The 23,337-nt window shown below is 47.6% G+C and overlaps 2 protein-coding genes across 2 annotated transcripts; both read left to right on the top strand.

Moving 5' to 3' along the window:
• The first annotated feature begins 102 nt into the window (after nucleotides 1-102).
• On the top strand, nucleotides 103-19,076 carry SPAG5 (sperm associated antigen 5). Its single transcript, XM_019982592.2, has 24 exons — nucleotides 103-250; nucleotides 499-618; nucleotides 4,106-5,196; nucleotides 5,297-5,471; nucleotides 10,603-10,677; nucleotides 10,912-11,004; nucleotides 11,100-11,234; nucleotides 11,446-11,565; nucleotides 11,686-11,778; nucleotides 11,881-11,994; nucleotides 12,315-12,408; nucleotides 12,559-12,706; nucleotides 12,786-12,888; nucleotides 13,082-13,215; nucleotides 13,673-13,811; nucleotides 16,528-16,639; nucleotides 16,807-16,893; nucleotides 17,157-17,277; nucleotides 17,396-17,507; nucleotides 17,899-17,979; nucleotides 18,140-18,295; nucleotides 18,376-18,450; nucleotides 18,580-18,660; nucleotides 18,887-19,076. Exons 1-24 carry the CDS (start codon nucleotides 200-202, stop codon nucleotides 18,956-18,958), a joined length of 3,582 nt encoding a protein of 1,193 aa, XP_019838151.1. The 5' UTR covers nucleotides 103-199; the 3' UTR covers nucleotides 18,959-19,076.
• A 621-nt stretch (nucleotides 19,077-19,697) lies between these two features.
• Nucleotides 19,698-23,278, top strand: ALDOC (aldolase, fructose-bisphosphate C). Its single transcript, XM_019982501.2, has 9 exons — nucleotides 19,698-19,848; nucleotides 20,862-20,983; nucleotides 21,073-21,284; nucleotides 21,401-21,455; nucleotides 21,550-21,710; nucleotides 21,832-21,915; nucleotides 22,150-22,324; nucleotides 22,457-22,656; nucleotides 22,786-23,278. The coding sequence occupies exons 2-9, from the start codon at nucleotides 20,872-20,874 to the stop codon at nucleotides 22,879-22,881; spliced, it is 1,095 nt and encodes a 364-aa protein (XP_019838060.1). The 5' UTR covers nucleotides 19,698-19,848; nucleotides 20,862-20,871; the 3' UTR covers nucleotides 22,882-23,278.
• The last annotated feature ends 59 nt before the right edge of the window (nucleotides 23,279-23,337 follow it).

Here is a 23,337-nt window from a genome sequence, read left to right as displayed (position 1 = left end):
GGTGGGCATGGCCGGGAGGGGCCAATCCAAGCCCCGCCCTTGCCCGCCGGGCCCCAGTCCGGAGCGGACGCGCCCGCCTGACGCACTGAGGCTTCGCAGCCAATCGGGAAGCGCGAAGCAGGTTCAAATAAAGGCGGCGGGTAGGCATGGCGTTGTCTCTTACGTGTGGGAGGTGTTCATCCCGCGTTCTGTGTCGAAGATGTGGCGGATGAAAAAACTCAATCTTAGCCTGTCTCCTTCGCCCCAGCCGGTGAGCCGAAGGGCCTCATGGAGCGAGAGACCTAGACCGGGGTTTCGGGGGTCTGTGGCTGTGCCGAGCGTTTTGGAAAGCAAGAGTCGAGCCTGAGGCGGGGGGCGTGTGGAGTTTTCCGGTCCTGATGTTCGGAGCACTGGGGTTGGAGCCTACTCTTGTTTATTGCTCCGGAGCTTGAGGGAGGAGAGCTTCTTAGGGCCGGTTGGCAGAGCCCAGGCTTACTTTCATGCTCTCTTCTTTCTTAGGGAAAAGCAGCTATGAGAACGCCTCTTCGAGAACTTGCCTTGCAGCCCGACGCCCCCACCAACTCTGGAAAAGGGCCCCCACACTCGCCGACCCCATCACCATGCAAACTGGGGCTGCAGGTGAGATTCGCCTGGCCAGTCTCTCGACTGGGCTCTTTGCCGAGGCCGAGAGCTCAGAGGAACAGAGGGCCAGGGCTGGAACGTAATTAATAACGATAATGAAGTTTTCTGCCTAGACGACATCCATTTACATCTATTCAGGCCAACAGAGAGGTGCCCTAGGGTCGTTAAAGGAAGTCCACTGAGAGCCCACATCTCTATTTAGGTGTTAGTTTTTATCACCTCCTCCCCCTTTCAGTCTTTACCAAACGTCTCAGAAATACTATCACTGATTAGTGGTCTCCTCTTAATAAGGGCTCACTTATGGAGAAGTCAGTCAGCTGCAAGAATGAGCCAATATCCATCCGTTCCGAGAGGTAGTCAAACGCTTATTTATATTATTTGCTTATTTTTCTATTGGGTTGTTATCTCTTTTTCATTGTTTTCTAAGTGTTCTTATTATATTATAGTCATCCTTTGTCATGCTTTTTAGCTAGTTTATAACTGTCTTTTGATTTTTATCTTTAATCCTGGGGCTATCTAGGAGGGATTCTTGATTTCCAAGTGCTTAAAAACCATTTTGTGTCACCTTTTAAATTTATTTTCTTACATTATGATCGGACTGTAATCTGTTGTCTTTTTAGCCAAGTATAGGGTGAATTTTTTTGTGAGTGTTCCGTGAACATATGAAAAAAAAAGCATATTTACTATTCAAAGAATGTCACATTCTGTTATTTCATAAGCAGATAGTTAATTACCCTGTCCTTGCCCATCTTTCAGTCTGCCAGATCTGTTGAGTTTTGTGTTATCCTTGTTCAGATTTGGTATCAGTGTAATTTTGGCCTTGTAAAATGGATTAGGAAGTGTTCTTTTAAATTTTTTGGAGGAGCTTGAGACAAATGGGTATTATGTTTTCTTTGAAGGATTGGTAAAATTCAACCTGTGAAATGATCTGGTCCTGGACATTTCTGGAAGTTTTTGAGCATCTCTTAATATGCTTGGAGAAGGAAATGGCAACCCATTCCAGTATTGTTGCCTGGAGAATCCCATGGACAGAGGAGCCTGGCAGGCTGCCAGTCTATGGGGTCTTAAAGAGTAGGACACGACTGAGTGACTAACACACTTTCATATGCTTAGTTGTCATTCATATATTTTCTTTGGAGAAATATCTATTCAAGTCCTTTACCCATTTTTAAATTGGATTATTTTTGTTGTTGAGTTGTAGGAGTCCTTTGTCTATTCTGGATATTAACCCCTTTTCTGATATATGATTTGCAAATGTCTACTCCTTAAGGAATAAATAGGAACTTAATAAACATAGCAAATGCTTTAAGGTGCATTTTTACATTTCTAAAAGTGTTTGGTTTGTATATTTAGCTTTTGGGCTATGTAATGCAGACTGATTTTTTTTTTTTCATCATATAACTTTAATTTTGTCTTGTCACAGAAGTGCTATAACTTTACATTCTACCTTGTCTGATACTGATATTGCTGCCTCTGCTCGCTTTGTTTTTGCCTGATATCTCTTTGCCATCCCTTTATTTTCTACGTTTTCTTAAGCACTTTGAAATAAAAACTTAAAAATTTGCAATAAAATACTTGAAAGGGCATAAAACATGGAGCCTAACAAGTTTGTGTAAAGCACACATCATTGTAACCAATACCCAAGGACACTGCTAGAATATCAGAAGCCCTTTTTAGGTCAATCTTACGTTTCATCCACTGATGTAAATTAGAAATTTCATATAAGTCTGACTCTTTCTTTTTTTTTTTAAATAAATAATTAGTCTCTATATCTAAAGCTTCTAAAATATCTTGTTGTTCTGGTAGTTTAGAAATTTTTTCATTTCCTTGATCAATCCTGCTTAGAGCTTGGTGAGCTATTTTAATATGCAAACTCAAATCTTTCTTTACCTTAGAGAAATTTTCTTCTAATACTTCTTAATCAGTGCCAGACCTATGGGTGTTCTCTTTTCTCCTGGAGATTCTTTTATTCACATGTTAGGTTTACTAGATTTATCTTCCAATTCTCTTAGCTTTTCCCTCAGATTTATACTTCTTTGTATCTTTAAAGGTTTTCTTCCACTTGATTGTTCTGGCCAGCAATTCCTTTCTTAACCCTGATCATCCTCTTTCAATTCATATTACTGAAGTTTTTTCTTTAAAAGTAATATTTATTATTTCCATGGGAATTCCCTGGCGATCCAGTGGTTAGGACGCTGCACTTCCACTGCAGGGGGTACGAGTTTGATCCTTGGTAAGGAAACTAATATCTCACATGCCATGCAGCCAAAACAAAACAAAAAAATAATTGAAATATAAATAAATACAGGTAACATTTATTATTTCCAGGAAGTCTTTGTGTGTGTGAGTTGTACTCAGATTTTCTTATATATTCATAAATTTTTTGGGGTGCAAATTGTCATCTCTTTCTTCCATCAGCTGTGTAGGGTCTACCTTTCTTAACTATCTCAGAGTTTGTCCTTTTTCTGGCTACTAGATCCACATAAGTATATTCATATTTTCCTATTGTTGTTCATTGAATCTCAAAACCAGCAGTCCTGCAAGTGGTATAAAGTTCAATGGTCTCTATTCCTGTGAGCCGCCAATTGAGAGGTTGTCATCTGGAGAAGGCAATGGCACCCCCCTCCAGTACTCTTGCCTGGAAAATCCCATGGACGGAGGAGCCTGGAAGGCTGCAGTCCATGGGGTCACTGAGGGTCGGACACGACTGAGCGACTTCACTTTCACTTTCCACTTTCATGCATTGGAAAAGGAAATGGCAACCCACTCCAGTGTTCTTGCCTGGAGAATCCCAGGGACGGGGGAGCCTGGTGGGCTGCTGTCTATGGGGTCGCACAGAGTCGGACACGACTGAAGCGGCTTAGCAGCAGCAGTCCCTTATCAGTGCACCAGGAAGAAGTCTTTCGGCCATTCATTCTCCCCTACTACAAAGGCTAGAGCTCTTCAGATCCCAAGAGTTGAATGGCTTCAACTCATGTGTTCAGGAAAACCTCAGCGCTTGCACCCAGGGAGACTAGGTCACTAGCATAGGTTAATGTTGCCTTTTCTCCCAAGAATACATGGATCTCTGTGGGCCAAGGGCTCTCTAACTCTAGTCCCGAATTTCTCATCTGTTCCAAAAAGAAGAAAATCTTACACCAAGTCTAGAACTTGAGCCAGGGATTCCTCCTACCCTAGAATTAGGTTGGAGTTAGGATTGGAGAAGAGGAGGGTCATTTTCAAGCTACCATTTCCATATGACATGGACAGAATATCTTAGCCTTGTTTATACTATAACCTGGTTCACTTGGAAGGACCCAGAACGTCTTCCCAACTTTTCTACTGGGTCTCTTTAGTAAGCAGCAAGGCTTAGCCAAGTTCTTACCTAGGCAAAGGTAATAAGAACTCTTCCTTTTCTGAGTTCAGACAATATCCTGAGCCCATAATTGTATATTGTGAACTAGAATTGACTGTCTTAGTCAACTGCTTTTGTTTTCTTTGGCAGGAAGGCAGCAACAACTCATCTCTGCCAGATTTTGTCAATGCTAAGAAGACAGACTCCCCTTCAGAACAGTTCGGCCATCCCTCAAAGTGGCTAGAAGCTTATCAACACGAATCAGATGAGCAGCCCCTAAATCTGATTCCCCAAACCAACTCTACTCCCAAAACCTGTGAGAAAGGAGTAGACCCACGGGACAACAATGTGGTTAAAACCATGGTCCTTGTACCTTCTCCAGGGAGGCAGCAGCAAGACATTACACTTGCGGACCGTCTAGATTCGATGGCAGAGGGAAACAACTTCTCTCTAGATGAGCCTCTGAGGCCAGGAGATCTGCTGAGAAAGGGGGTAGACTTCTGTATGGAAGACAGCTTTTCAGAAACTGTTCCTGGTATGCCTGAGATACCTGCATTTCAGGATCCTCCATCCCAGCTCTTGGAGTCCCCACCAAATCCCTGTTCTGAGCAGCAGTTACATTGCTCCAAGGAAAGCCTGAAGGACAGGAGCACTGAGGCTGAGCCTGAGGACTTAGTTCCTTCGGAAAGTAATGCCTTGTTGCCTTCCTCCCTGCTCTGGCTTTCCCCTTCAACTGCCTTAGCGGCAGATTGCCCTGTCAGTCATGTGGACCCAGAAGGGGATATTTTAGAGCACAGAGCTATAGAGGAGAGGAAAATGAGCTTTCCCACACTCCCTGAGGAGGCTGAATTGGGACATCAAGCACTTGTGTCAAATACAGACGATATTCCATCCACATGCCCAAGCCCAAATCCTGGAGAAATGGAATCACAGGTGGTTCCTGGGCCAGCAGGAAAAGATGCCAGTGGCATTCCTGGCTCTGATGTAGGGCCTTGGATGTCACCCCTGGCCTGGCTGGAAAAAGGTGTCAATACCTCAGTCATGCTAGAAAATCTCCGCCAGAGCTTATCCCTTCCCTCTGCATTTCAGAATGCTGCAATCGGCACTACCCCTTTCTCTGCTTGCTCGGTGGGGACTTGGTTTACTCCCCCAGCACAACAGGAAAGGAGTACAAACACATCCCAGACAGGCCTGGTGGGCACCAAGGACAGTGCCTCTGAGACAGAGCACCTCCTGTGGGGGTAAGTGTCCTGTGTCTTTGTGCTCCGGGGCTTCATTTGCCTGGATCCATCACTCCCATCCCTCTCCCTCTCTTCTTCCCATGTTCTTTTCCTACCACAGCCGTTCTCCAGATCTGACTGCCTTGTCTCGGCATGACCTGGAAGATAACCTGCTGAATTCTCTTGTCATCCTGGAGGTTCTCTCCCGCCAGCTGCGGGACTGGAAGAGTCAGCAGAGCGGCCCTCACCCCGAAGTCCGGGACAGCAGCACACAGACTGACACCCTTCCCAACGAGGTAAGATAGTTCCTCCTGAAGCATGGAGGATCTCAATGGGCCCTCTTCCTTAAAGTGAGTATGAAAGCTGAGGGTCTGGAAGATCCCTTAGAGCTGTGGGTACACACTATACCCCTGGGATGCATCAAGATTTTCCAGGGAATGTAAGCAAGGAAGGTGTTTTGTTTTGTTTTGTTTTAATTTAATTGAAAAAAAATTTTTTTAATCATCTATTTTAATTGCTTTACAATATTGCTTTGGTTTCTGCCATACATCAATAGCAAGGGACGTTTTAAAGGAATTGTTTTCTAGATCTTCATCTTCCAAATGCACTGTTGCCAGATTTTTTTTTTTTTTTTGGCCATGCCATGCAACATGAAGAATCTTATTCCCCTGACCAGGGTTTGAACCCATACCCCCTGCACAGGGAGCCTGGAGTCATAACCACTGGAAAGCCAGGGAATTCCCTCACATGAATCTTGTACCTATAAGAATGGAAAATAGGCATCAGTTCAGTTCAGTTCAGTCGCTCAGCTGTGTCCTTCTCTTTGTGACCCCATGGACTGCAGCATGCCAGGCCTCCCTGTCCATCACCAATTCCCGGAGTTTACCCACACTCATGTCCATTGAGTTGGTAATGCCTTCCAACCATCTCATCCCGTCCCCTTCTCCCCCTACCTTCAATCTTTCCCAGCATCGGGTCTTTTCAAATGAGTCAACTCTTTGCATCGGGTGGCCAAAGTATTGGAGTTTCAGCTTCAACATCAGTCCTTCCAATGAACACCCAGGACTGATCTCCTTTAGGTTGGACTGGTTGGATCTCCTTGCAGCCCAAGGGACTCTGAAGAGTCTTCTCCAGCACCGCAGTTCATAAGCATCAATTCTTCTGTGCTCAGCTTTCTTTATAGTCCAACTCTTACATCCATATATGACTACTGGAAAAACCATAGCCTTGACTAGACGGACCTTTGTTGGCAAAGTAATGTCTCTGCTTTTCAATATGCTGTCTAGGTTGGTCATAACTTTACTTCCGAGAAGTAACATCTTTTAATTTCATGGCTGTAGTCACCATGTGCAGTGATTTTGGAACCCTAAAAAATAAAGTCTGTCACTGTTTCCATTGTTTGCCCATCTATTTGCCGTGAAGTGATGGGACCGGATGCCATGATCTTAGTTTTCTTAATGTTGAGGTTTAAGGCAACTTTTTCACTCTCCTCTTTCACTTTCATCAAACATGGAATCGTTGTTGAACTATGTCTTACTGTAGGAATTATAATAATCCACAGACACATGAACTGGTAAGGAGAGGACTGGTTTATCCATTTCATTAGTATCAATGAATGATCTCCAGTAAAATTTTACTAGGTATGTGTATGATTTTAATTATAATAGTGATTCATAGACAACTGATGAAAATATTTGTCCATCCAAGAGTTTTTTCACGTAAAGTCTTATGGTCAGAGCAATTAGGAAATGTTTTAAATTTATCTCAATTTAGGTGAACTTTTGTTGTTGTTGCAGAGATCTTGATTTAAAGTGTAAAAATATATTACATTAGGATAAAATTCTGAGAGGAGTAAAAACTGAGGTTTAAGGAGAAAAAAGGATGATATAAAATTTCTGACTTAAAGTGGTTGTGTGTATATTTTTTAAAAATATCAAACAGATAATAAATCATGGTATTTGTAATATTTATACCATTGGGTATATTTGGGGGTGATGTAACAGTTTTATTTCAAACTGTCAACATTTATAAGGTGGTGGAAATTACAGCCTTTGAACAATTTAAACATCAGACTACTCCATCTTTCAAAATTATTGTAGGAGATATCCGAGGATGACAGTTAAAGACCATTGTCCTAGAGGATTCTTGCTGTGACAGCATAGGTTGAGGATGTAAGGGAATGTGTCAGGGAAGAAACTGAGACCCTCCGTGTTATGGCTGTTGAGATAATAGGGGCTGCTGCTAAGAAGAGATGGTCTCAGAAATTCCCTGGCAGTCCAGCAGTTAGGACTCTATGCTCTCACTGCCGAAGGCCGGGGTTCAATCCCTGGTTGGAGAACTGAGATCCCACGAGCCACTCAGCTGGGCAAAAAACAAACAAACAAAAGTCTTCTCTGGGTTGAAAATATCCTCAAATAATGACTTTACCTTTTGCCAAAATCCTGGAAACCACAGGCTCATCATTCTTCCAGCTGCTCAGTTTCTCTCCTGTGTTTTCTTATTTTTGTATCCTTTCCTCTGGTCCTTGACCTTGTTCTCCCCGACCCCAAGTTGACCATCTGTACCTTGCCAAATCCTTTGAGATACCACTGAAGCAGAACCAAAGAGAGGAAATGACAGTACCTTCAGCCATTCCCCACAACAGTCTCATGTCTTTGTGCTTGGCTGCCTCATTGACGCTAATCTCATCACTGGCCTGACTGCCCAGCCCTAAGCAGTATGCATGCCCTGTTCCAGGGCTCAGTGAGGGACTCCATGTCCTTACTGTAAAACACAGTAGGAGGGAGGCCTGCTTTGCTGGGGCCGGGAGTGATGGACGCCGGGAGATCTGCCTCCTTACATCCAGACTGCTGCAGCGTCGTGACTCAGCACTGCTGCTCCAGCACTAGGCTTTTCCCTAGGCGATGTATGTCTTGCAGTGGTAATGAAGGCTTCCCACTTTTCTCTTGGAACTTTGAAGTTTCTCTATGGCTCTGCTGCCTTTGAGATCACAGTTATCTACTTCACATAGCACACCACAATTTTCATCTGCTCTAAGATAGTGAACAGACCTTAGAGACTAAGAAAATTAAAATGGTAAATATTTGAGAAGGTTACCATTTTTGATGATCAGATAAATGCAAATTGCACATGAAATGCTATTTTCTTCTGACGAAATAGCAAAGAATAAAATAGATAGTGGTGGTAAATATTGCCCCATCATCAGTAAGGCATAAATTGGTTGAACCTTTTTTTTAATGTCTTAAAAGTTATATTTAACGTTATTATTACTTAAACATTTTTTATCCTCTTGTTTGAACATTATGCCTTTAAATGGGTTCAGCCTTTCTAAGGGCAGTTTAAACTGCTTAAAGCAGTTCAAACTTTTTGACCCAGTAACTCCACTTGGGAGAAGGCAATGGCACCCCACTCCAGTACTCTTGCCTGGAAAATCCCATGGACGGAAGAGCCTGGTAGGCTGCAGTCTATGGTGTCGCTAAGAGTCGGAGACGACTGAGCTACTTCACTTTCACTTTTCACTTTAATGCATTGGAGGAGGAAATGGCAACCCACTCCAGTGTTCTTCCCTGGAGAATCCCAGGGAGGGCGGGGCCTGGTAGGCTGCCATTTATGGGGTCGCACAGAGTCGGACACGACTGAAGTGACTTAGCAGCAGCAGCAGCAGCAACTCCACTTCTAGGTGTATATCCTAAGGGGGGGAAAATTCCACATACAGATAACTTTAAAAACATGAAAAAGAAAATAATGGTACATCATAAAATGTAGATAATCTACAGTTATTTAAAAATATGTTCATGAGGAGTTTTTGTTTGTTTGTTTTTTGCCATGCCTTACTGCATGCAGGATGTTAGTTCCCCGACCAGGGATCAAAACCGTACTCCCTGCAGTGAAAACACTCCTAGCCACTGGACTGCCAGGGAGGTCCCCTGAAGAGTTTTTAATAGCATGGAAAAATAAGTTTAATGTAAGTTCCTGGTAAAAGGAAATCATGTTTCACCTCTCAGAGGTTTTGACATGAAGTAAAATATCAGCAGAAGTTAAAAATGAGTGATACTCCACTTTGATAGGTCTTCCTAAAGCATATATCCTAGTCTCAGGCTCTCAATGAGGAGAGTGAACATAAACTCAGAGCTAAATGACATTCAGTTCAGTTCAGTCGCTCAGTCGTGTCCAACTCTTTGCGACCCCATGAATCGCAGCACGCCAGGCCTCCCTGTCCATCACCAACTTTTGGAGTTCACTGAGACTCACGTCCATCGAGTCAGTGATGCCATCCAGCCATCTCATCCTCTGTCGTCCCCTTCTCCTCCTGCCCCCAATCCCTGCCAGCATCAGAGTCTCTTCCAATGAGTCAACTCTTCGCATGAGGTGGCCAAAGTACTGGAGTTTCAGCTTCAGCATCATTCCCTCCAAAGAAATCCCAGGAAAAGCAGGACCCCAATTTTATTTATATATCTCAATCTCAAAACCAATTGTGTTTTTTCTTAAGCATTACTGTCTTTCATCAAATCTAAGATACTGTCAATTTTAAAAGCATACCAATGTCACTGGTGTTAAAAAGTAAAAAGATAGTCATCTTAGAATTTACTGAATACGGTAATTTCCTTCTAAATCCGTAGTCTACAACTTTTTTCACCCTGACCCCTGAGGGAGGTAGTAGACTCATCGGTTATAGCAAATCCCTATAGCAAGGAAATCTGCTGTGGACGTATATCGAAATCTCTTGGGGTGAATGCTGTGCTGTTGGTTGAGAATCACGGCTCTCAGTGGTAAAACTAATAATGAATCTTTTCCCATTCTGTTCACTTTTCCATTTCTAAAATTTTATAGTAAACACATAATCAGAAGAAAGTTATTTTAAATTTTATTTATTTATTCAGTTTCGGCTGGGCTGAGTCTTCATTGCTACACAGGCTTTCTCCAGTTGCAGCAAGTGGGGGCTGCTCTCAGGTTGTGGTGCGTGGGCCTTTCACTGCGGTGGCTTCTCTTGTTACAGAGCACAGGCTCTAGGCATGAGGGCTCAGTAGTTGTGACACACGGGCTCAGTAGTTTCAGCCCCCAGGCTCCAGAGCACAGGTTCAATAGTTGTGGCACAGGAGCTTAGTTGCTCTGTGGCAAGTGGGATCTTCCCAGATCGGGGATCAAACCCATGTCTCCTGCATTGGCAGGTGGATTCATTACCACTGAGCCACCAGGGAAGCCCCCAAAAATATTTTTAAAAGTAATTTTTAGATTACTTTTAATTAAAAAAGTAATTTTGCTTTTAACCTACCTCTGGATTTTTTCTAGCTTGGCTTCATCAAGCCGTGAGCTTTGCTCCTGCTTTTAATAGGAAGGGCTCCTGTATATCAGTGGGTGGGAGGGGGCACAAGGTGCTGGCACTGCATACTGTTTCTGCAAAAGGAACAACCCTGTTTCTCCGGCTAGATGAGTAAGAAACCTCAGCATCTTCAGGAGAGCCAGGAGGTTGGACAGGCTCTGCAGCAAGCCAGGAATGTCATGGTAAGTGTTGACTGACCTTAGACCATTGCTGGGTCTCCTGTGAAGATCAAGAATGGAGTGGTGAGCAGATGATGGTACTCAAACGTGGGAGTGAAGAGAGGTTTCCTTTTGTTAAGGACATCTCTTCCTTATTGGGAGCTTGAAATTGGGGTCAGTGGCTTTCCTCCAGTGTCCCTGCTTACTTCCTGCTTAATGACTTTATTTGATCTAGCCTAACCTCTTCTCCCTGTACAGCAATCATGGGTGCTCCTCTCTAGAGAGCTGATATCCTTGCTTCACCTGTCTTTGCTGCACTTAGATGAAGATAAGACTGCTCTGAGTCAGGAGGTAAGCAGCATGAAGATGGAGGCAGAGACCTCTGGTGGGACTGAAATTCAGCCAAAGAAAGAAACCAGACACAGTATCTGATTCTTATCTTATAGACTCGGCGTGCAGAAACCTTGGTGTCCTGCTGTTTTGATGTGTTGAAGAAACTGAAGGCCAGGCTTCAGAGCCTCAAAGCAGAAAGGGAGGAGGCAAAGCACAGAGAGGAACTGGCCCTCAGAGGCAAGGATGTGGTAAGGTGTCAGGCTTTGATTCCTGGATGAGGGAGGTCTCTTCCTAAGGTTCCTGCAGGAATACAAATTGACTAGAGTCACAGATGGGTGGCCTGAGAACTGCCTGCCCTTGGGGAGTAATGAACTCAGCTACTGCTGTGACGGGTAGTTACGGTTTTCTGTGCTGTTTCCTTCTGTGCACGATGTCCTCACAGCCTCTTATTTTAAACAGGCAGAGACAGTGCTAGAGGTCTTCTGTGCACACGCCAGCCAGCGCATCAGCCAACTGCAACAGGACCTGGCATCCATGGGGAAATTCAGAGGCCTTTTGAAGGAGACCCAGACCCAACTGGTAATTGAGGGCATCTTCTTTCCTGGGATCCACGTTGACACACTGGGAGGGGGTCATGTACCCATGCTTCCCAGTATCCAATGGGAAGGGGCACCTCCATTGGCAATCCTTCTCATGTAGGTAGGGCTTCACACTGAGCAAGAAGAGTTGGCTCAGCAGACAGCGAGTCTTACTTCAGCCTTGCAACAGGACTGGATAGCAATGCAACTGGATGTGAGTATCGGCGGGCATTATACTGCTCCTCTGCTCACAGCCAGCCCTGTTAGAAGTCTTTTTTCAAGCATGCTCTCTTGACCTATTTGCCTCCCCCGGTAGTATGTAACATGGACAGCTCTGCTGAGCCGGTTTCGACAACTCACGGAGAAATTTACAGCCAAGAGCCGGCAGACCCTGCAGGAACGTGATGCTGCAATTGAGGAAAAGCAGCAGGTACACAGGAGAGGGGACTGCTTAGGCCTGGTTTCCTCCTCCTTCTCCACAAAAGGCCTTTCTGATGAGCCTTTTCCCCTAGACCTATCTTCTTTTCATCTGTGGCTTTGGAGACCAGCCAGTCCCTTTGCTGTTAGGTGGCCTTCCACACCTTCTTCATCAGCTTTTCTCCTGTTTCTGCTTTTTCCTGAGGATTAGACTTATTTGCTGCAGTGAACAAGGAGAGATTGGCTGTCCTGTCTGGAAAGAGAAACTGGACTAAGTCTTGGGATTCCTGATTCAGGAGGAACTGTGGGAAGAAAACTATCTTTTTCTCCTAGGTTTCCAGGGAGCTGGAACAAGTCTCTTCCCATTTAGAGGACTGCAAAAGCCAATTAGAACGACTGGAGTTGGAAAACAGTCGCCTGGCAGCAGGTGTGCATGGGTGCAAGCAGTTGTACCCTACTGAGGCTTGGGGTGTGGCAGCGGAGCAATAGCTGCTCTAGAGCACTTGTTTTGGAGCAGAGGTGTGGGGAGGTTTGGGCCTGCTGACCACATGTTGTCATTAGGATCCTTTTGGCCTAGATCTCCAGGCTCAGCTGCAGATTCTGGCCAGCACAGAGAGTCAGCTAAAAGTGCTACAGAGTCAGCATGCCCATTGTACCCAGGACCTGGCCATGAAGGACGAGTTGCTCTGCCGGCTCACCCAGAACAGTGAGGAGCAGACTGCTCAGTGAGTTCCTCTTGGGCTGTGGTGGCGGTAAGCACCCGGAACAGGGGACCAGTGGAATCTCACATAAGGTCTCTGGCAGATGGCAAAAGGAAGAAATGGCGCTAAAACACGTGCAGGCAAAGCTGCAGCAGCAACAGGCGGTCCTGGCCAAGGAGGTGCAGGACCTGAAGGAGACCCTGGAGGTAAGTAAGGTGGCCTGGGGCAGGGGGGCTGGCAGGAGTGTGACTCATCCCTGATGGTACCGATGTGGGGTTTGAGACTGTGGACTGGAAGAAGCCTCTGATCCCAGGACTCTATAAAGTGTCCCACTTGGATGCATTTCCCCGCCCTGCCCCCCCTCACTCCTTGCCTTCCTTCTTTCTCCTGTCTCCCCAGTTTGCTGAACAGGAGAATCAGGTTGCTCACCTGGAGCTGGGCCAGGTTGAGTGTCAGTTGAAAACCACGCTGGAAGTGCTCCGGGAGCGCAGCATGCAGTGTGAGGGCCTCAAGGACACCGTGGAGAACCTGAAGTAAGATCTCTACCTCTCGGTGCTTCTCCCTGAGGACTTCTTTCCCAGGCCTGCTTCTGGAAGTGGAAGTCTCCAAGAAGGGAATCATACCAGGGTCCGAGAGCCTCTTGTTTCTCGCTTTGAATGCAGTTCTGTGGGGGCGGTTTGGGGACGTGTTTGGAGAAGGTCACCTGGTGTTTGGCCATCTTCTCTGTTCCTTTCTTATTGTTGTTTAGTTGCTAAGTTGTGTCTGACTCTTTCTGACCCCATGGATGGTGGTCCGCCAGGCTCCTCTGTCCATGGGATTTCCCAGGCAAGAATACTGGAGTGGGTTGCCACGTCCTTTTTCAGGGAATTTCCTGACCCAGAGATTGAACCTGCATCTCCTGCATTGCAGGAGGATTCTTTACTGCTGAGCTATGTGGGAAGCCCTTCCTTATTTCAATGCTAAAATTCCTTATATCCTTCCTTATTTCAGAGTTAAACTAGCCAGCATTGTAGCGGAAACACGGCAGCAAGACCTGGAGAAGATGCGCCAGTATTCCCAAGAGCTGGGGGTGCTGACGGAGCAACTCCATAGCCTGACCCTCTTCCTACAGACGAAACTAAAGGAGAAGGTAGGATATGGGGTTTCCTTCTCTTCCTTTATGATCATATCTTCAAATAAAGACAGTTTTATTTCTTCCTTCCCTGTCTGTAAACCTTTTATTCCCTTTCTTACTGCATTAGCTAGAACTTCCCCCCTGATGCTGAAAAGGATTCAAGTTGAGGAAGTTCCCCTCTAATCTTGGTTTACTGAGGTTTTTTCCAGTTGTATCTTTATTGTATAGAATAGTGTTCCTAAAATACTGTTCCATCTCTGTGACCTTCAGTGACTTTCAGTTGCCTACAGGATATCTTCAGCCTGTTGTCTGTCTCCTTCTTTCCTATTATGAACTCTTTACTCCCACTAGACTGCCTACACACTGCACACACATCTCATTTCCATTCTTACCTGGATGCAGGCTGTTACCATGTTCATTCTCCTCTATCTTGAAACTGGAAATGACTTTTCCTTCCTATTAAAATCCTCCCTGGTTCACCTTCTTTGAAATGTTCCCAAACATCAGTGGACTCAGTGATCTCCTGCTATATTTCTCATGAGCTTACTCTCCTTTTTCACTTGTATTAATTTTCCTTGGATGTTTGGTCTCTTCTGCTAGACTGTGTTTATAGCAAGCAGAAGTTTAGCATTGCTTCTTTGGCTTCCCCACAGTGCACACTGCAGAGTAAATGGTGGATATCTTTCAGACTGCAGAGCTAATTAGCTTATTCAACAGTTAAGGGCAGAGCCAGAATCCTGAAATCAAATTGCTTATGAGCTGACGCCATTCCCCAGCATGTGATAAGCACAGAAATCTAGTCTTGGGAAGACAGACAGATGTAAATTTGTCATTTTGACTTGTGATTGTGATAGAAGGTTGTCTGAATGGCCACAGAGAAAGGAGCATCAGCTTTAGTTTGGAGAGTTAGGATGTCATCTCAGAGCAGGTGACTCTTGGGCAGAGTCTTGAGGTTATAAGTTTGTAGGGCAGGGGTGGGTATACAGGAAGGCCCACCAGACAGAGGGAACAGCATATGGAAGTCATAGAGGCATTTAGGGGTACTTTTTGTAGTGTCTACCCTGTAACAAGACCTGGGTCAGGTGCTGGGACTAACCAGGTGAACAAGGCCAAGGCTCTGCTCATAATGGAATGTGGCGAGTTTGGGGCCTGGGAAGTAGCCCTGTATGAGTGGATTATAGAAGCTATGTGGGGCAGGGATGACAAGGGGAAGAGGCTGGAGAAGTAGGCAGGAGGCCAGATTTTTGAAGACTTGAACTAATGGCAATTATAGAAGGGATATGGAAGAGGGGATGGATTGAATTAATTCAATACATATTAAGGAAGTAAAGGTAATAGAGGGCTTCTCTGGTGGCTCAGCAGTAAAGAATCTGCCTACAATGCAGGAGACGTGGGTTAGATCCTTGGGTTGGGAAGATCCCCTGGAGAAGGAAATAGGCAACCCACTCCTGTATTCTTACTTGGGAAATCCCATGGACAGTGGAGCTTGGAGGGCTACAGTCTATGGGGTCATAAAAGAGTCAGACATGACTTAACAATTACGTAACAACAGAAGGTAATAGAATATGGTGACCAGTTTGATATAGGAGTAAGGTGAAAGAGTGACTGATGATCTTTTTTGCTGGAAAGATGGCAACACTCTCTAGAACTGAGGTTGGCAGACTTTTCCTGTAATATGCAATATGATAAATATTTTCAGCTTTGTGAGGTATGTGATCTCTGTCTCAACTACTCAACTCTGCCTTTGTAGCTCAGAAGCAGCCATAGAGAGTATGTAAATAAATGGATGTGGCAATGTTTCAATAAAACTTTATTTACAAAGACAGATGGCAGGCCAGATTTAAACCACAGGCTGTAATTTGCTGCCCCCCTGCTCTAGGATCTTAAATACAAAGTGGGGTGGGACAGGAAAAATGGTTAGCTCAGCTTTATACATAGTAAATTTCAGGTGAACCGTGGAGCAGACTGGTAGATTTTTCACAGGCAGTTGAACCTTTGCACCAGGAGATTGGGAAAAAGTCTAATTGTAAAGAGACAGATTGAAGGATCATCAGTGTAGAAGTGGATGTTTCTGTGGAGCTCCTGAGGTGAAGCCATGTGGGGAATGAATTAGAGTGTAAAGGGGATCAAGTATGAACCAAAAGGAGCCCACAGTTAAAGACAGACCTCTGCCCAGAGAGAAGAAATAGCCAGAAAGGTATGAGTCCTATCTGTGAAGCAGTCATGTCACAAAAGCTAAGAAAATGAAATATCTACTAGAACGTGGTCATTGGTTATTACATAGGTCAGGTAAAGATCTGAAAGGAGTCCACTGCATTTGAAAGTAACGGTGCCCTTGGAGCACGAAATAACGAGGATGCCATTGGTGTTCCAATAATGGTGGAATGGTGGGGCAGAATCCTGTGTGTAGTGGCCCAGGGATTCCGTAGATGGTGGGAATTTTAGGCAAGAAATGTAGGCTTTTCTTTCCTTTTTTTTAATTGAAGGGAAAGAGAAAAGGCAGTAGCTAAAAGGGTACTTAAGGTAAAAAGAAGGCTTTTTAAAAAAAAATTCTTGTTCTAGTGAGAGAGAATTAAGTTCAGGAAGAGGAACTAATTGAAAAGTTGAAGATAGAGAAGAGAGGTGATAGATAGAACAGCATTCCCACGGAGATGGCTAGTGAGTACGTGTAAATTCAGAGAACTCAACTAACCCTGAAAAGCAGCTGACATTTTTTCTCCCTTGCCCTCAGGCTGAACCAGAGACCCTCCCGATAAGCACAGCCAGTGCTTTTTCCCAGGAACACCCTCCGCCCAGTGACAGCACTTTCTTGGGAAGTCCCCAGACAGCAGAGGCAGATGAAGGTTAAAGGCCCAGGAATTGAAGGGTGGGAAAGTTGGGACCCTTCTCCTGGTATCTTCAGCTGTTGAAGATGCTGCCAACAGACCCTGTCTCTCCCTGGTTTCTGTGGTGGCAGATCCTTGACGGGGTCACCAGAGGGGCCCTCTGCCATGGTTGGTTTTTGTTTCAGACCCAGAATCTACTCCTGTGCCCTTGCTTGGAAGTGACAAGAGTGCCTTCACCAGAGTAGCATCAACAGTTTCCCTTGAGCCTACAGGTTAGGATGGGCTCCAGGGATCCTGCCTCATTTCTAGATCTGGTTGTGATGATAAAGACTAAAGCAGTGAGAAGTGCTTTGCTCTAAAAACCTCAATTCTATTTGGGCTTATTTCAGTTCTGCCTTTGGGGGATCGGTAATGTTCCGGATATTCAAATCCTATGGGTGGGGAACATGGATAAGAGTGGAAGAAGTGATGGCTATGTACTTCTTCCTTCCAGAGTTAAAGGGCTTTGCCTCTCATCTAGTACTTTCTCTTTCAGAAACCCCAGGCATTGAGAAGAGCCTGGCAGAAATGGGTACTAAGACTCTGGAACTTCAGAGCCTGTGTTCCTTGCTGCAGGAGTCTAAAGAAGAGGCTGTCAGGATTCTGCAGCAAAAGATGTAAGTGGAGTGCAGTCTTAGTGAGAGAGGGCAGGTCATGTGAGCAGCCCCTTAATGTCAAGGGCCCAGCCAGCCCCTGGTGGGGGCAGGAATAATACTGAATTCTTCCCTCCCTTAGATGCGATCTGCAGGCTCAGCTGCAGGCCCAGGAAGAACAGCATCAGGAAGCCCAGAAGGCAAAGGAAGCGGACATAGAGAAGCTGAACCAGACCTTGTGCTTGCGCTACAAGGTGGAGGAGGGGCCTGGAAGTGAAGCCATGAGGAACTGGGGCAGCTGTGCGGGCCCACTGGGGAGCTGCTGTCTCCCCAGGAATCTGGGTGGTGGGGATTTTCCAACCATTGCCCTAGTTTTGCCCTTCCTGGGGTCAGACAATTCACATAATTGGGAACCAGCTATAGGCTGACCCATCTTCCAGGCTGACCTAGAAGTCAGGAACTCTAGCAGAGCTCTCTCTACAGGGAAATGTGCCTGGCCTGACCTAGCCCTAGAGGAAGAATTGGAGTGTTGGTAATTGGTATCACCTGGGCTGAGCATGAGTCAGGCATGAAATCTTATCTCTTGGCAAGGGCTGCAAAGAAGCCAGCTTTCCCACTGCCTTCTCACCTCCTTTTCTCTCACAGAATGAAAAGGAACTCCAGGAAGTGATACAGCAGCAAAACGAGAAGATCCTGGAGCAGATAGACAAGAGCGGCGAGCTCATAGTACGTTTGTCATGATGCCTGGCCTCTGCCTTCTGTGTCACTATATCCAGGGTCCCAGATGTGGGAATTGGGTCCCCTGGTCTACCCTTGCTCACCACATGGGGTAAGGATGGAGAGGACCTTTGAGCGCAACGAGATACCTCTCCATTCTCATCCCCAGAGGCTTAGGGAGGAGGTGACCCAGCTCACCCGCTCCCTTCGGCGTGCAGAGACAGAGACTAAGGTGCTCCAAGAGACCCTGGCAGGCCAGCAGAACCCCGACTGTCAGCCCATGGACACGAACTGGATCCAGGAGAAAGTGTGGCTCTCCCAAGAGGTGACTCAGAGTTAACCAAAGAGCTGGGCAACTGGTGGGAACCTTAGGCTGTGCCCCTACTCATCTGAACGTATCTATAGGTGGATAAACTGAGAGTGATGTTCCTGGAGATGAAAAATGAGAAGGCAAAACTCATGGTCAAGTTCCAGAGCCACGTAAGGATTTCCATGCCATTCCAGGCTGTTTCCCATCTCCTCTAGCAATTTCCCTGCCATGTCTACCTTTCCCCACAAGCTATGTCATTCTTTTAAGGATAGAACTTATGCAGCCTATTTGTTTTTTAGAGAAACATCCTGGAAGAGAATCTGCGACGCTCTGATGAGGAGTTAAAGAAATTAGATGACACTGTTCAGCATATTTACGAGGTAAAGGAGGGAGGGCATTGATGCAACTTAGGTACTTGGCATAAGGCCTGGCCAGGGGTACTGATGAGCATAGCTCTGATTCGCAGCCTGTGCTGAGAGCTGGGCCCTGATTCACTGTTGTGGCCTTCTCTGTGGCTTCCATTTTCTCCCCTCTAAGAGGGTGCTTCCTAGGCCTGGTGCTTCCTGGCTTGTGACCCTGAGCTGCCTTTTCTGAATCTCTTCCCAGACTCTGCTGTCCATCCCAGATGTCGTGAACGGCTGCAAGGAGCTACAGGGATTGCTGCAATTTCTGAGCTAAGAAACTGAAAGCTGGAGTCTGTTGCACCCCTTTTTACCTGCAACACTCCCTTACCCCAACATCAGGACCAATTGGCTTAGAGCCAGCTCTGTTTATAAAATAAAGTATATTTAATGTATTTCTTCAGGCTCACTGAATCTTATTTCTTGGGTGGGAGGTGGGTAGATGAGCTCAGGGGGAGGCAGCTTGGTCCTTTTGCCTGGGCTCCCTACCTCCACACACCCCTCCCAACGCATCCAGAGCCACAGCCAGCTCCTGACTCCTTTTCTTGCTTCCCCAAATACTCTGGGCACTGGACTACTTGTTCCCTGGCTCACTGCCTGGTGGGAAACAGACAAGGCTTCATTCTCTTACCTTCTCCATCCCCCTCTGGGGTAGCCCTGGTGAATAAGGGGGTCAGGACAAAGAACCCTCTGCCCTGGACTCGCACACTGTTGCTGCCTGTGTTCCACCTACCCTATCTATGGTAATTGTTTACGGTGACTCTCCTTCATCAGACCAGGATTCATCCCCAACAGCCAGCACAGTCCTCTGCATAAGGCCACCGTGGCAGGAATCAGAACAAGGCCATTTCCTGCCAAGGTGGCCTTTCCGCTGGTGTCTGGGCTCCGCGAGGTGGGAGGAGGACAGTCTACAACCACCTCCGAGATCCCGGCAGTCAGTCACTCCACCTCATCGCCGCGCCTCCGTGGGCGTGGCCTCACCGCGCACTCCAGTCCTGGGAGGGGCGTGGCCAGGGCGGGGAGGGGGAGGCCCCGCCCTCCGGGGGGAGTCACGTAGCTCTGCGGCAGCCGCAGCCTCATTTACAGAAGCCGGGGCTGGAACCGCAGCTGTCGCGGATCTGAACGCGAGCTGTTCCTGTGGCTGCGCAGCTACCTTGCTGCGGACAGGTGAGCCCCGGGAGTTGCTCAGCATCTCCAATTCCTCTCCCTGACTCTTCCCTCTGCTATCCTTGCCCTACTCCTGCGGGGCCCTGGATGTGCCTTCTCGACTCTCTCCTTTCTGCCCACTCCACGGCTCAGCTTCTCCCACAGCACCCCTTCCTTTTAGCTCTGATGCAGCTTTTCCGATTCCAAATCTTCCTCTGCCGGCTGGACTTATCCTTGGTGTTAGCCTCTTCCACCCAAACCATTTTAACCTCAGCCTGCTTCCTCTCCTAGGCTGAGTTCCCTCTCCAGTTCTCCTGCCTTCACGGTCCCCCTGAGCTAGGTCCTCCCTGGCTAGTTAGCCTGTTTCACCATCATCTCCCCATAGGTCTCCTCCCTCCTTATCCTGTGTCTCTTCCTCCCTTTCAATCCTGAGCCTCTGCTCCCATTCCCGTTAAGGAATGGAGAAGAGGTTATGAAGCCTGTGGCCGTTGTTTTTTATTTTGTTTTTTTCACCACTGCTACTCCCTACCCCCACCCTTTTCCTCCAGAAGCTGAGGGAAGAGGGATGATGGGTACTTTTGCCTCATTCTGAAGCCTCGGAAGTAAGTGCACCTTCCCTCAGGGCCCTGCTGAGTGAGGATGAGAAAAAGGAAATTGGAATGGCCAGGGCTTTTGCCTACCTGAAGAAGGGGCCAAATTCAGTGAAAGAAAGACTGGCGTCTTTATTGAGGCAGTAGTTTCATAAGAAGACTTGTAACTTTGGGGCTGTTCACCTCCCCACCCCCACCCTGGGGCTGGGAAGGGTGCCCGTTAGGGACAAAAGGGGATGTGGGAACTGGTGCCCCGAGCCTGTTAGCTGCCCAAGAGACTGGTGCCATGTTGATGTCCAGGACTTGCGCCAAGGACTGCTGCTCTGTTCCCAACCGTTGCTTGTTGGGGTGGAAGGAAGAGGCCACTGGCCCACATGGACAGGAGAGGAAACAGAGGAGGTAGGGTGGTGGGGTCCAGCATTTATACCTGTCTCCATTCCACAGAACTGTCACCATGCCCCACTCGTACCCAGCCCTTTCTGCTGAGCAGAAAAAGGAGTTGTCCGACATTGCCCTGCGGATTGTGGCCCCAGGCAAAGGCATTCTGGCCGCAGATGAGTCTGTAGGTAGGTGGGGCCCTGCGGTCAGGTGGGGAAGAGGTGGCCAAGGAGCTTGGGGATGACCTTGCCACCCTACTTTGTTTGCCCCTCCCCAGGCAGCATGGCCAAGCGACTGAGCCAAATCGGGGTGGAGAACACCGAGGAGAACCGCCGGTTGTATCGCCAGGTTCTGTTTAGTGCCGATGACCGTGTGAAGAAGTGCATCGGCGGTGTCATCTTCTTCCATGAGACACTCTACCAGAAAGACGATAATGGTGTCCCCTTCGTCCGCACCATCCAGGATAAGGGGATTGTCGTGGGCATCAAGGTGCAGCCACTGGCCCTAGATGGGGGCTGAACATGGAAATAGGTGTGTGTGTGCATGTGCAGGTGGCAAACAGGGTCCTGCCTGGGTTCAGTTCTGTGCCTGTGTTTCCCTTTCAGGTTGACAAGGGTGTGGTGCCTCTAGCCGGAACTGATGGAGAAACCACCACTCAAGGTACAGGAGGGGTGGTCTTCAGGACCACAGAGTTGTTGGGTGGCTGCTGCCGGCAAAGAAGAACAGAATAATGAGGTTGGTACTCTGCCTACAGGGCTGGATGGGCTCTCGGAGCGCTGTGCCCAGTACAAGAAGGATGGCGCTGACTTTGCCAAGTGGCGCTGTGTGCTGAAAATCAGTGAGCGCACACCCTCAGCACTTGCCATTCTGGAGAATGCCAATGTGCTGGCCCGCTATGCCAGCATCTGCCAGCAGGTGGGCCTATGTGTGTGTGAGGTGGTCAGATGGGTGTTCTGTGCCTGGTGGCGAGAGGGTTACATGGCTTTCTTCCATCCTACCTCCTGCCCCTCCTAAGCTACTCTGCTCTTACCTGCAGAATGGGATTGTGCCTATTGTGGAACCTGAGATTCTGCCTGATGGAGACCATGACCTCAAACGTTGCCAGTACGTTACAGAGAAGGTGAGTCCGCGCCTGGGCACAGACATACACCACAGGGAGAACCTGACAGGGAGCCTGTGCTCCACAATCCCTGGCTCAGATGCAGGCACTTTCCTTAAGCACATTTTTACCTGACCCCAGAGTGTACCTGTGAGTCTGACCTGTATCCACTCTCACAGTTATACCCACTTACCCCTAGGCAGGGAACATAATGGCAGGGGCCCAGAACCGTAGTCAACCTCCTCTGATCCCCAGGTCCTGGCTGCTGTGTACAAGGCCCTGAGTGACCATCACGTGTACCTGGAGGGCACCCTGCTCAAGCCCAACATGGTGACCCCTGGCCATGCCTGCGCCATTAAGTATAGCCCAGAGGAGATCGCCATGGCAACTGTCACTGCCCTGCGTCGCACTGTGCCCCCGGCTGTCCCAGGTACCACCCTGATTCCAAAGCTGTTCCTATCCCTAAGACCCATTCTCAGGTTCTTCTTGTGGCCTCCAGAAGTTCCTTGCCCTGGAAAAATAAGGAGCGATCAATCGGTTTGTCTCCTCTTCTCTGTCCTAGGAGTGACCTTCCTCTCTGGGGGTCAGAGTGAAGAAGAGGCATCTCTCAACCTCAATGCTATCAACCGATGCCCCCTTCCCCGGCCATGGGCCCTCACCTTCTCCTATGGGCGTGCCCTGCAGGCCTCTGCACTCAATGCCTGGCGAGGGCAACAGGACAATGCTGGGGCCGCCACTGAGGAGTTCATCAAGCGGGCCGAGGTTGGGAGCTAAAGGTGGTGGGTGGGGAGGTGGGGTGTAGCTAGGCAGGCGGCAGCCCAGAGGCTCTAGCCTGGACAGGGTCAGGAACCTGTGGACTGGGTCGGCTTACTTACTCCCCTCCTTTTGCAGGTGAATGGGCTTGCAGCCCAGGGCAAGTATGAAGGCAGCGGAGAAGACGGTGGAGCGGCAGTGCAGTCCCTCTACATTGCCAACCACGCCTACTGAGTACCCCTCTACACCACAGCCCTTGGCCCAACCACCCAGTTTTGCCTGTAGTTATGGCCAGGGCCAAGTAGCCATGCAGAGCAGAGATGCCTCCATCCAGCACTGCGTCGTCTTCCTTTGTTCTCCTCCCCTCCCCTCTCAGATTGCTGCGCCTGGGACCATTGGATGGGAGGATAGGGAGCCCTCGTGACTGAGGGCAGGAGAACTTGCTAGAAGTCAGAGCAGGATGCCTGGGTCTCCCCCCAGCCTCTGCCACCCCCCACAATTTTCCCATGATGGGGTTGCTTCTCCTTGGGCTCTCCTTGCCTGCCCTCTCTCCTGGGGTCAGAGGGTAGGGCAGCAGAGCTGACTCATGCTTTGTGTGCATACCACATAGCAAATAAATGGTAGCAAAACATGCTACTTTGTCTGCATTTTTTACATATCTAATTTCACCTCCCAGTTTCTGATCTCTGT

This window comes from Bos indicus, chromosome 19 (genome assembly GCF_029378745.1).
Source record: "Bos indicus isolate NIAB-ARS_2022 breed Sahiwal x Tharparkar chromosome 19, NIAB-ARS_B.indTharparkar_mat_pri_1.0, whole genome shotgun sequence".
In the NCBI taxonomy this organism is placed as follows: Eukaryota; Metazoa; Chordata; class Mammalia; order Artiodactyla; family Bovidae; genus Bos; species Bos indicus.
Note: the sequence above shows the minus strand (reverse complement) of the source record. Positions and strands in the feature narration are given on the sequence as shown.

Coding starts and splice junctions, on each gene's coding strand:
- ALDOC (XM_019982501.2), top strand. CDS start 20,872: ATGCCCCACTCGTACCCAGCCCTTTCTGCTGAGCAGAAAAAGGAGTTG. Junction 21,711..21,831: donor ATGCCAGCATCTGCCAGCAG/GTGGGCCTATGT, acceptor TCTTACCTGCAG/AATGGGATTGTGCCTATTGT. Junction 22,325..22,456: donor TGTGCCCCCGGCTGTCCCAG/GTACCACCCTGA, acceptor TCTCTGTCCTAG/GAGTGACCTTCCTCTCTGGG.
- SPAG5 (XM_019982592.2), top strand. CDS start 200: ATGTGGCGGATGAAAAAACTCAATCTTAGCCTGTCTCCTTCGCCCCAG. Junction 11,235..11,445: donor CCCTCAGAGGCAAGGATGTG/GTAAGGTGTCAG, acceptor TATTTTAAACAG/GCAGAGACAGTGCTAGAGGT. Junction 16,894..17,156: donor AGTTTCCCTTGAGCCTACAG/GTTAGGATGGGC, acceptor TTTCTCTTTCAG/AAACCCCAGGCATTGAGAAG.